Source organism: Piliocolobus tephrosceles, chromosome 7 (genome assembly GCF_002776525.5).
Source record: "Piliocolobus tephrosceles isolate RC106 chromosome 7, ASM277652v3, whole genome shotgun sequence".
Classification (NCBI taxonomy): Eukaryota; Metazoa; Chordata; class Mammalia; order Primates; family Cercopithecidae; genus Piliocolobus; species Piliocolobus tephrosceles.
Window position 1 is genome coordinate 144,319,244 of NC_045440.1, and position 13,597 is coordinate 144,332,840.

General features: G+C 37.5%; 1 protein-coding gene across 7 annotated transcripts in view; it reads right to left on the minus strand.

Annotated features, from left to right (window-relative positions):
- The window catches only part of PTK2 (protein tyrosine kinase 2), a 362,172-nt gene that overhangs the window by 191,576 nt on the left and 156,999 nt on the right, over window positions 1–13,597 (minus strand). For all 7 annotated transcript variants that reach the window (XM_026454573.1, XM_026454578.2, XM_026454577.1 and 4 more), the window contains 2 exons: window positions 9,188–9,267; window positions 8,849–8,911 (listed from right to left, as the gene is read on the minus strand). In XM_026454573.1, coding sequence (XP_026310358.1) covers window positions 8,849–8,911; window positions 9,188–9,267 — 143 coding nt within the window. The remainder of the gene's footprint in view (window positions 1–8,848; window positions 8,912–9,187; window positions 9,268–13,597) is intronic.

Here is a 13,597-nt window from a genome sequence, read left to right on the forward strand (position 1 = left end):
CAGTGCTGCCTTCCTCAGTCTCTTCTGTAGCAAGGTATGGCTATGTGACTATGTTTTCTCCTATGTTCCTCTAAGGGAAAGTACTAAACAGCAGGTTCATAAATAATGTCACTATTATTTAATGTTGTTTCATTATAATGTTGATGAGAAAAAAAAATTGATTCCCAGCTGGGCCACTATATGGAGTGTGCATGTTCTCCCTGTGTCTGCGTGGGGTTTCTATGGTTACTCCAGTTTCCTCCCACATCCCAAAGATATGCATGTTAGGGGAACTGGTGTCTGAATTGTCCTAGGATGAGTGAGCATGGGGAGGGAAGAGACAGTACTCCCTGTGACAAGAATGGCATCCTGTCCAGGGCTGGCTCCTGCCCTGCATCCTGAGCTGCTGGGACAGAGGCCAGCCACCCATGACCTTGAACTGGAATAACTGGGTAAATAATTATGTCTTCTTTTAAATCAGACTTTTAAAAATGTATGCTTACATTTATTCCAACGTTTAATACTAGAAATGTTTTGGATCTCTACTTAGAAGCTGAATTTCTAAATGGCTCCAAGTTACTAGCCAAAACCAATAGGAAAAAGCAATGCCAATGCTCTCCTTGAGGTATGGGGGCCGCTAGGGTCCCCAGTTGCTCCTGTGGTAGAACAGCCATGGTGTATGCGTGCAAGTCCCTGCACATCCTCTCAGCCAGGCCACTCCTAAAGCACTGGCATCAGCCTTTACAATGGCTGCAATGGAAGACAGGACCAAATGCAACGCTGTTAAGTATCTTTATTATATAAAATATAACTAGGTTAATGTTTTTGCTGGTATGCTATTATCCGGCCAGGTGTGGTGGCTCATACCTATAATCTCAGCACGTTGGGAGGCCAAAGTAGGAAGACTGCTTGACCAGCATCCGTTAAGCTACTGTTCAAGAACAAGGGTGAAATTTTTAAAGGAGAGAGATTTAAAAACAGAATTTTATCATCAAAAACTACATATTAAAAATTTCTAGGCCTGGAGCGGTGGCTCACACTTGTGATCCCAGCACTTTGGGAGGCTGAGGCGGGCGGATCACAAGATCAGGAGATTGAGACCATCCTGGCTAACACAGTGAAACCCCGTCTCTACTAAAAATACAAAAAAATTGGCCGGGCGCGGTGGCTCAAGCCTGTAATCCCCAGCACTTTGGGAGGCCGAGACGGGCGGATCACGAGGTCAGGAGATCGAGACCATCCTGGCTAACACGGTGAAACCCCGTCTCTACTAAAAACTACAAAAAAAAAAAACTAGCCAGGCGAGGTGGTGGCGCCTGTAGTCCCAGCTACCCGGGAGGCTGAGGCAGGAGAATGGCGTGAACCCGGGAGGCAGAGCTTGCAGTCAGCTGAGATCCGGCCACAGCACTCCAGCCTGGGCGACAGAGCGAGACTCCGTCTCAAAAAAAAAAAAAAAAAAATTAGCCAGGCATGGGGGTGGGCACCAGTAGACCCAGCTACTCGGGAGGCTGAGGCAGAAGAATGGCATGAACCCACGAGGTGGAGCTTGCAGTGAGCCAAGATCGCGCCACTGCACTCCAGCTTGGAAGACAGAGCGAGACTTCATGTCAAAATACAAAACAAACAAACAAAAAAACACTTCAAAGTAAAAGAAAAAGGGAAACTGATGTTGGAAAGATAGATTGAGCTACAATGAAGAATGTTTAGGCAACAGGGAGATAAACATGCAGGTTTCTAGGATGCCCCCAGCACGCACGCGCGCACGCGCACACACACACACACACACACACACAGCACGACACGCAGAAGGGAAACTGCTTTTGGCTTTCTGGACTGACGGTACCTGCAATGTGGGGACGATGAACCTGGCACTTGAGTACTGAGATTGGACCTGAGGGAGTCGGAAGTGGCATCATTTCCTGGCTCTTGTCAGAAGCCGCAACAGTGGAAATTAAGCCCCCTGGAATTCAGCTTGCCCAGTCTAGGGCCACCAGCCTCTGATTCAAGCCACTTTGGTGGCCTGAGTGAGAGTCATATTAGAGTAACAGCAGATTGAGACATCCCAGTACCTCAAGGTTACTGTCAAATACAGAACAGAAAACAGCTATGCATAAAAACATGAAGAAATAAATGGTGCAAACACCACAGATGCACATACCAGAGGTTACCAAGCATGAAGATTACATCACATGAAATGGAACATCTAGAAATGAAAAATGTAAGCGGTAGAATGAAATAAACAAATGAACAACGTATGGCATAAAGATACTACTTAAGAGAATTAAAGAATTAGACAACAAATCCAAGGAAAAAATCCCCCCCAAAAAAGAGGATCCAGAGAGACAGAGATAGAAAATACAAAAAATGTAAGAGATAGTAAAGATCAGAAATACAGCTATTGATTATTAAAGAGACAGTGTGGCATATATTTTCCAGATGAAAAACATGAATCTACAGAATTGAGAAGTATGCCTTATTCCAATTGGATTTATAAAAAAAAATCGAAGCACAAGACATGAATAAAACTAGAAAAGATGAAAAGTAGGAAGAGGACCTTAAAAGAAAAAGCAACCACAAAGAAATGTCAACAGACATTTCTAGTCATAACAGAGTATCTTTACAGTGTTGAGGGAAAAAAAAAACCAATGATCTGAACAATATATTTGGAACAAAAGGAAAAGCATATCAGAAAGGTGGTCTGAGATATAAAAATGGTTATTTTAAACAAGGTCTTGCTCTGTTGCTCAAGCTGGAGTACAGTGGCATGATCACAGCTCACTGCAGCCACAACAACCTGAGCTCAAGCAATCCTCCAGCCTCAGCCTCCCAACTAGGTGGGACCACAGCTGCGTGCCACTGCACCTGGCTAGTTTTTAAAATTATTTGTAGAAATGAGGTCTTGCTATGTTATCCATGCTGGTCAACTCATCTTCCCACCTTGGCTCCCAGTGTGCTGGGATTATAGGTATGAGCTACTGCATCTGGCCCAATAAAGGATGTTTAAGAAATAAAATAATACACATGCAGGGAAAGCCAAAAATAATAACTGTATAAAATAATAATAATGTCTAATATTTGGAGTTTCAATTTTGAAAAGATACAATTAAAATAACAGGAAAAAATGATGTGTAAGTTGGAAGAAGATGGGGAGAGTTAAGGTGTTTCAAGGTCCTTGCTTTAAGAGAGGGTTAGATAAGTTTAAAATCTGGAGTTGGTTAATATAGAAGGTTAAATGTAAGGGTAACTAATGAAAGAGGAGAGATGTTTATAAATTTCAAAGTAATTATAGAAGAAAATGTGGACTAAGAATACCAACTAAGAAATAAACAGCACATGCAGTCACACACAATTCATTTCTAGGACACTGGAAACAGATAATAAAGGCGAGTCCAATATATCACACATCCTAAGAAATACAAATGTACTTAACCTATCAGTTCAAAGACACATTTAGCAAACTGGATTTAAGAAATCCAGCACTATGACATTTTTAAAAGACACACCTAAAAAGTATAAGGACACAGAAAAGTTGAAAGTGAAAGAATAGTAATGTATAAACTAGGTCAAGGCTAACCAAAGAAGGCAAAACAGATTTCAGAACAACAACAAAAAATTATCAGGCATAGAGAAGATCACTACATAATGATGCAAGATTCAATTTACCAAAAACGTATATTGTTTGGATGTTTAAATAAAAGAGCCTCAAAATACAAAGGAAAAATTAATTAACTTATAGGAAGAAACTGGCAAAGTCATAATCACAGATGGGTATGTTAACAAGCTTGAATAGGAAATGCATTTTTTAAATCACACTAAAACATTTATAACAACTGATCACACAAAGCAAATACAACAAAATGTTAATAACTGTAGTGTTCAGGTGCTAGACACACAGATGCTGACTGAACAAGTCTCTCAACTTTTTTGTATTTTTGAAACTTTTTCATGATAAAACACTAGGGGAAAATGATCTTATTCTAGGGTCCACAAAGGAAGGCTCCACAAAAGTTGAGCCTCCTGTCACACAGACCATGCTATCTGAGCATAATGCCATTAAGTCAAAAGTTAATTCAAAAAGAAAATATTTTTAAAATCCACACATTTGAAAATGTAAAAACAGAAATGAATGCACAAAAGTTTCAAAACAAACATTTAACAATTTTAACTTCTGAAATGCCTTTTTAAAAATAGGATCTTAAAACTCAAAAACCAAAATGAAAATACGATTTTACTACATTAAAGAAAGACAAACTTCTGTATGATGAGAGCCATATACACATAGTTGAAAGAAAATGACGAGCTAGGAAAGAAAATACAGAACTAACATTACAAGATAGTGTTAACATGACAAAGACTGCTTAAGATTAATAAAGAAAAAATAAACATATTAGAAAAGCTTATTTAAAATACAGTTAATTTACACAAAAACTTAAAAATGGCCATATATGTGATGAAGTTTAGTATCACCAGTAATCAAACTAATATAAAGCAAGTTATCTGTTGCCTATCATATAGGCAAAAATGAACAAAAAATGGCACCATGCCTTACTGTTATTAACCTGAACTGAATGTCCACTATTATGTGGCTATTTAAATGTAGTATTATATACTCATTGGGTGGACTATATACTAATGTATATTTCTATTTAGTCACGTGGAAAGATCTATTAAACATAAAGTTGAATAAAAAAAGCAAGACGCATTTAGGATCATTCCACTTACATTAAAACTATGCGTTGAATGTGCACACAAGTGTTAAAACAGAGAACTATAAGGATATTTACTAAAACTATGATGGTGGTTATCAGTAAGAGGAGTTGAAAAAATTTTCTTATTTGACAGTGTAGTTTCAATGTTTCTCTAACTAGAATGCATTATTACCTTTGAAAACAAATAAATTAAAAAAAATTTTAAAAGGGCTCAAAACTAAATCAACAGATGAACAATAACACTGTTTTCTATCATTTTTTTTTCTTAATGCTTTTTAAAGAAACTCTACAGTTTGGTTTTTATCCTGACTGACAATCAGTATCTCCCATGGATAATAATCATAATTATAGTCCACATTTATTCAGTGTTGGGTACAATATGCATTAAGCTCTTGTCATAAATTATGTCATCTAACTCCTTACAACGCTCCCATATATGTATCACCAATATCCCCATTTTACACGTTTGGAAACAGACACCAAGAGCTTACTAATAAAACTTGGCAAATAAAATAGTCAAGGTGTGATAAGGACTTGAACCCAGATATTCTGCTTCAAGAGGTCACTCAACTAATCTACTTATAAGGAGACAGGGTGCTGAATTCACACAAGTTGTATAATTCCAAAGAATCATTATCATGGAACAAAAGCACAGGAATTTAGAAAGAGGGCAAAATAAGCACAATATTATCCTAGAACTACAAGAAACTCAAGATTCCTCTTTAACTATCATATTTACTTACTTTAAATATCGCACATATAAATTAACTAAGATGAAACAGCCATATCAAAACAATAGATCATTCAACTTTCCATGCAGTCCTCTAAGAAGGATCTAATTTACAAACTCATGCTGTCTAGTTCTCCTGTTTCAAGCAGTAATAATCACAAGCCCTTACTTACGTATAGCAATTCTCATATTCTCCATTTCACTGACCCCTGACAAAAACTACGTAATGTTTTGAAAGCACTGGTTAAAGCCCTAATTTGTCCTCTTCTATTCGTCTCTTCTCTGATCATCTGAAGTTCTGTAATTTCTAGAAATAAGCCAAATTTACACCAACTTCAGTGCAAAATTTGACTTTCATTTCAAACAGATCTTGAACTTAAAATTCTTCTTTCCAAAGGTACCATTCAGAAATTCACCTTGACAGATAATCTGCTTTTCTTTAACTGTTTTGGCGATTAAAAACATGTCAACATATTATTCGTGGAAATTTCTTTCAAGTATCTCTCTTCCTGTAACTCTGTATCTTTTTGACAGTATGTCTGGCTGTCTTTAATTCCTTTGTACACCTCTGGTTCTCACACAGACTCTATCTTTCAGTTACCATTTCATTTTCCTGTCTTGGCCTCACATAGAGATAGGCAGAATACAAATCACATCATTCTTTTTCCCCAGCCACTACACTAGGGTAGGCTTCCACAGTGACCCTGAAAGATGATCACATGTGTTCCTGGAGTCCTCTCCCTGTACGTAACTCAGTCAGGCCACTGAACTAGCACTCCTCTCTTGACTTCACATAACTATTCGCCATCTATTGTACCTTTTTAGATCATCTCTAACTACTTGCTTAATTCTCCCATCAGGATTTTTTTTTAGATAGGCCTTTTATTTTACAATAGTTTTAGATTTACAAGAGTAACAAACAGAGTATCCTGTATAGTTCACACCCAGGTCCCCCTACTATTAGTATCTTGCATTACTTTGGTACATTTGTCACAAATAATAAACCAGTATGAATGTATTATGATGAACAAACTCTATACTCAGATTTCATCAGTTTTTTCCCTATCCTTTTTCTGTTCCAAGATCTTATCGAGGACACCACATTACATGTAATCATCATGTTTCTTTAGGCAACCCCTGGATATGTGAGTTTCTCTGACTTCCACTGTTTCCTTCATCATCTTGACAATTTTGAGGAGTACTGGTTAGGTACTTTGTAAAATGTCCCTGAAGGGGGATTTGTTTGATGTTTTTTCTCATGACTAGACTCAGGTTATGGGGTTTTGTTATGAGGAAGGCTACAGAGGTAAAGTATCTTTCTCAACACATTACATCATGGTTGCACACTATCAACACTACTGATCACTGGTGATGTTAACTTTGACCACCTGGCTGAAGTCATGCCTGTCAGGTTTCTTCACTGTGAAGTTACTTTTTCCCCACACTTCCTTTCCTTATCATACTCTTTAGAAACAAGCCACTAAATGTAGCTCATATGGTAGAGGTGAGTTTTATGCCCCATCTCCTTTGAGAGAGGGAATCTACATAAATTTTTTGGAATTTTTCTGTAGAGGAAATTTGTCACTGCTCCTTTAAATATTTATTCATTCAAGTATTTATATTACTATGGACTCATGGGTATTTATACTTTGGGTTATAATCTAATACTATGTAACTTAATTTGTTACTCGAATTGCTCCAGCTTTTGTCACTGGGAACTTTTTCCACTGGCTCCATCCTTTGACACAGCCCCATCGTTTTGTTTTTTGAGCACTTCCTTCTTTCTGGCACTATAAACAGCTCTAGGGCTCACCCTTGTATTTTTTCTCCTCTCCCTCGAACTGCATTTTTCCAAGGAGCTCTGGTTCCTTCCACTGAAGAATGGTACTAGAAACCAAGATCTAAGCACAGAGTACCATAAGAGATGTTTTTTAATGCTGCTGGTATTTGTGATTTCATAACAGTGAAATAAACGAACAGTGATCTTTCCTTTTTCATTTTAAAAAACATGAATGTTCCCTTAGAACTAAAAATCAACATACCCCAAGTTACTTGTTTTCTTTCTCCTCAAGTACACTTCTTTTCTGTGACTGGTATCCATAGTGGCCCATGAGAGAAAACCAAGAGACTCCTTGGGTTCCTCCCTGTCCTTGATTCAAATGTAATCAGGCTCCAGTCACACAGACTCTGCCTCTGCTAGCCCATGTCTCCACGGCCACTGCTTCCTTCTGTCTCACAGCCTCATCATTCTCACATGGACAAGAAAGGTTCAGCAGGTTCCTGGCTCATTGCTTCCATCTTTAATCTTCTTTAATAAAATTCTAATCTCACAAATATGGAATTCTAACTTGCGAATCTCATCATGTAATTGTCCTGCTTGAAATGATGAGTCAGCGATGCTCAAAGGCTAAGTCCAGACTCTTTGAAGAATGTACTAGATAGGTAACGACCTGGTCCCTGTATACATGTCCCTATCTCCCTCATAAGAATGGTATTCTATCTACTCACAACCAACTTAAGAGTTTCCTAACCTTTGCCTGATCGTCCATGTTTCTGTGCCTTTGCAAATGCTGATTTATCCTCTTGACTGGCTTCCTGGCTCCCATGCAACAAACCCCATATACCTACACTTTGTGAACCACTCATTCTTTAAGACTTAGGTTAAATAACATCTCCATGTGAAAACACCTCACACATCAAGCACCATTCTCCTGCAAACACCCAGCTGATACTTCCACTTTCATTTCTAGCACATTACATTATAATTTTGCTCACTTGTCTGAGAGTCTTCCTTTTAGCGGAATGCTTCCTGGGGGTTAAAATTTTGTTTTATTTCCAAATCTCCAGCACTTAGCTACAAAGGACTCAGTGTTCAATTATCTTTTGCTGAATTAATTATGAAAAAGATGACGTATAGGGCTTCTAGCCTCCCACGACGTAAACTCCAGATTAGGTTAATTTAATACAATCTAATATAACAGTCTAATGCACAAATTAATTTCATTATTGGAAAAATTTCTAGTTATTCTAGATTTTTCTGATACATAAGCAGTGAGTAACTTCCGTATCTCCATTTGTGAAAAACAATCTGTAGTAACTTATACAGAGAATACGAACAATAATTTATAAGCAACTTACAGGCAGCTGTAGAATTCAATATAAATTAGAAAAAATATCACCTTGCTATAATTAACTCTACACAGACAAAATGTGTATGTTAACAGGCCATATACAATATTAGCTTTAAGACATCTATCAACAAATCTAAATGTTTACTAACACAATTAATGTCATCAAGGATTCTGTTCTTTTCCTCTTCCAGATATAAAATTTTAGAAATAGTAGTGTTTCAGAATCAGTATTTAAGATAAACTACGAAATAATTTAGTTCTGCATATTTGCAGGTATAGCTTATAAGTATAATACTTACTCTAATACTTCATAGTTAGACTTCTTTTCTAGTGCATTGCCCCGCATCTCCCAGTATGATCGCCTAAAATCAGGAAAGACACACATTTATATGTATATATAAGGAATGGTTATGTTGTTAAATGATAAAAACTGGGGGAGAGGCATCTGAATAATAAATAAAAATCAATGGCAACAACTGCAATTACCTTTGCACCAAACCAATAGTTCATAATTTACTCAAATTTTATTCAGTATTTCACTGATAATCATTATGAAGAAAAGGAAAATACCTGCAAAATATTCAAAAATAATTTAAAAATTGATAAATAAAGGCCTCAATGTATAGTTACCATCTTACCGTATTTCTAGACAACCCAACTTCAAAGCAATTTCCTGGTCCACTTGATCAGCTATCTCTAACATATAATCGCTCTTCACCTGCAACAAAAGGAATAGGATAAACAACACTGTTTTAAAAGAAAAATATTAGATATATGCACTCAATAAATGTTTCCTGAGTACCTTTCATATAGTTTACATTGTGTCAGTCATTATGCTTGATGTTAAAGATATAAACATGAGTTATACCAAAAATTATTAAAGAAATAAAACGGTCTCCTAATAAGAAAAGCTCATAAAATCTATGACCACTTAAATGGGACATTAAGAAACAATGAATAGAGTCTGAATCATAATAACCTTCAGCTGCTCCACACCCTTCCCATGCTGTCAAAAGTGAAAACAAGAAGGGAAATTTCCATTTCTACAAAAATTTGCAGATGTATTTTCTGACCTCAAACTACAGTTCCAGCAGCATATTTTGGACTCCACTGAAAAGGCAAAGGATTTACATACTTCAAAATCCATTTAAATGTGCAGCTGAGGTGTTTCCATCTAACCATCAATTTTAAGTGATTAATCTGCAAAGTAATACAAGCTTAAAGTCTAAAGCAAAGACAAGAATCTAAGGGAATTCTTGAAATGCCTTCTAAACAATGAATAAACTCAATTTTAAAAGCTGATAAGAGTGATATCAGCACTTGCAAGTAATTGTCACTGTGAACACATTTTCAAAGATGAAATGTGTACCATTTCCTTGTAGATTAGCCTGAAGAGATTAAAATCTGCAGTTTATTTTGATAAGAGTACCCATTTTGAACCTCACATGAAATGTTATCCCCCGTTCCTCCAAGAAGTATCCCATTCTCTTCAGCAGCACACCTGTGTTACTAGAAAACTACGCTCTATTATGAATTTTATCAACACAAAAATTTGTGCAAATTTGTCTTCTCTCTTGTTCTGTACTTCCATAATACCCTCCACTTTGCCTCGTTCCTCAAAGTCTAAAATATTTACTCTGACCCTTTATACAAAAAGTGTCTTGACTTCTGCCCTAAAAAAATTTTCAAACATCCTGTTCTTCAACAACTGCCTCCTAGCCTGCTAGCTCATTTGTTCAAAGAGTTCCATCCCCAGTTAACTCACCTCTCACTCCACACCAATCTTTGTCTACTTCATACTGGATGGTTCCTCATTATGACCGTCCCTTGCAAAGACAACCAGCTCCCCTGTCTCCCATTATCCCTCTGTCTGAATTGCTTGGTAAACCCAAGCCATGTTGAACCTACCCACTCATCCTCTTCATGCTTAGATGAGCAGCTGGAGACATCATAGTATAAACTCCACTTTCAACTCATGAAGACAAATCTCAAATGGCCAGTTAAAACTATCTGGAAATTGAATAATGCTTGCCTAGGAAGCTCTACAATTCACTGATTTCATAGGTCCTCCAGTAAGCCTGCCATATCTCTGTTACAGAGAAGATAAAAGACATCAGATGGGCATACTCTCTTTAACCTATCAGGAATTCATAACTTAATATGCATTTAAAAAGTATGAACATTTACTCATTATTTTCTCTTAAAGTAGGCGAAATATTCCCTCAGCTAGCAGTGGACAACTATGTGCTATTACTGATTTAAGGACTATTCTGTCTCAAAACCTTTCTTTATTTTCTGCATTAGCATCTAAGTCTGGGTGCTCAATAAATATTTATTGAATGAATGAGTAAACAAATGAGTGAACAGTCATCAAACTGGAGGGTGGGTACATAAATGTTATTTTCCATATGTATTTTCCATCCTTTACAAGGAACAAGAGTTTCTACTAATTCCACATAGCAGGCACTCAAGACTGATCAACTGCAACTGAATTAATCCAGACAGTTAGGTAAAAAGCTTTAGGTCTAGAACAATTTGTTTAACTTCAATTGGCTCTTGTTTCTACAAAACAAAAAATAAGTCTCAATCTAAAGCCTGTTTTGCATCATAAGTAGGTTTATTATCGAGTACAAAAATAAAGGCACACGAATTAAACCAAGATAGGTATTTAGATAGGCAGAAAAATACCACAGCTACTCTGATGGAAACATTCAGTGGCTTTTAGTTGTCTGATGCAGATTTCAGAGGAACTACTGCAGACCGCCAATTTTATGTTGAGGAAAATGCACCATTATGAAATTCAATTAATCTTGAAGATTAATTGCTACAATTTTTAAACACTATTCACAGGTATGAAAAATAATCAAATGCTATATTTCATCATCAAAACGAAATTCGTATTGTAAAAATGAAAAAAGGGGAAATTATAATTTAATAATCTTCATTAAAAAAATCTCATTTATGAGAATGATTTCAAAGTTCTGAGAGCTGTTTTCCTGTAGCTTTAATTTCGATTATCAGAGCTGTATGATCACAGACTGAAATCTATTTGTGGCCCAATGTGATCAAAGTATTCTGCAAAGAGTATAGATCTGAAATAGAATAAGGCATCACCACAGACCCGCATCCTCCCCTCAAGCTCCAAAGCAGCTTCCCCTCTGCCGCCGGAGAGAAAGCAAACTCTGTTCAGTGTCTCAATGCTCCCTGTTATCCAGGCTCTAGAGAGTGTTCTCTCAAGCCACTGAGCGAGGTCACATCCTGAGGCTGGGCTTCAAGACTCAGAATTATGTACACACTTTGTTCATTTCCCTTATAAAACACCTCTTGACTACCTCTCTTTCACTAACTCCCAGCAGAACTGCTATCATTTGTGAAACCAAATTTATCAAGCATTTAAGTTTCTATAAAGTATATATACCTAGCACCATGTCAAGCAGATTTACATGTAATATCTCATTTAATCATCAGACCATCACTGTGGGACGGGTACTACTATCATCCCCATTTTATAGCCTCAGAAAAAGCCTGAAAGAATTATCAAAATGATAGCAGTAGATAATAATACTACTTAAGGAGTATCCACCAGGGAGCAGTTACTACGCTAAGCATTTTACATATATTTCTGATCTTTACAATAATTCTTCAAGGTAGAGTTTATTAGTCCTATTATATATAAAGATCAGAAAACTTAACTTTGTGTTTAGCAAGTATTAAAGTCAGGATTCAAAATCCAGATCTATCAACCCCTAAAACTCCAGCTTTAGTTTGTACCTACAACTTGTGAACTCTTCCACAGTGCAGTTATTCTCTACTAGAATGAAGATTAACAAGCAGGAACCACCTCTCATTTACCCTTGCATCCCGAGTATCAACCACAACAGATTCACATGCATCTCCTAAGGTGCTGGAATACTGTCACTGTGTTGTATTCTCTTTTTCTATTGCGGATTATATCCGGGTCCAGGAAATGTGCAAGATTCTTCCAAAAGAAGACTTCTGAAAGTTGATTTTTAAAAATCAATTTGTTGGCCGGGCGCAGTGGCTCATGCCTGCAATCCCAGCACTTTGGGAGGCCGAGACGGCTGGATCACCTGAGGTCAGGAGTTTGAGACCAGCCTGGCCAACATGGTGAAACCCCGTCTCTACTAAAAATACAAAAAATCAGCTGGGCATGGTGACAGGTGCCTATGATCCCAGCTACTCGGGAGGCTACGGCAGGAGAATCACTTGAACCCAGGAGGCGGAGGTTGCAGTGAGCTGAGATCGTGCCACTGCACTCCAGCCTGGAGTCTTGCCAAGAGCAAGACTTTGTCTTCCAAAAAAAAAAAAACTAGGATGGGCTGGGCGCAGTGGCTCATGCCTATAATCCTAGTACTTTGGGAGGACGAGGTGGGCGGATCACAAGGTCAGGAGATCGCCCTGGCTAACACAGTGAAACCCTGTCTCTACTGGGGGGGGAAAAAAAAATATATATATATATATATGTAGCTGGGCCTGGTGACAGGCGCCTCCCAGCTACTCAGGAGGCCGAGGCTGGAGAATGGTGTGAACCTGGGAGGCGGAGCTTGCAGTGAGCCTAGATCGCATCAAAAAAGAAAAAAAAAACTAGGATGGATTTGGACTTCTTTCTTTGTGCAAGTATTGTATGTGTATTAAGGAGTTCCTTCATCTTACTCTGCAATAGAATGAAGCACAGGTTTTAACATAAAAACTGTTCACATTTTCTAATAGAAAATATTGATGCTAAATTACTCCATAATGTATTGCATATGTCAACTCAATGCTTTGGCTACCACATGAGATTTTGTTTTATTTTGGTCTCTTTTGAATATTCTAACAGTTACACAAATTTATCAATTGGACTCAGATTTCCTTGGTAGCACCGAAAGAGGACAGGGCAGAGGGCAGACAAAGGCAAAACTGACTAGGCTTACTTACTAGCCGGGTGACCAAAAGCAAGTAATTTTACTCTCAGAGCCTAGTTGACTTGAGTTTTTGTCAGATTCAGTGAAGTATTTTGTATACAGAAGGAACTCAATGGCAGCTCC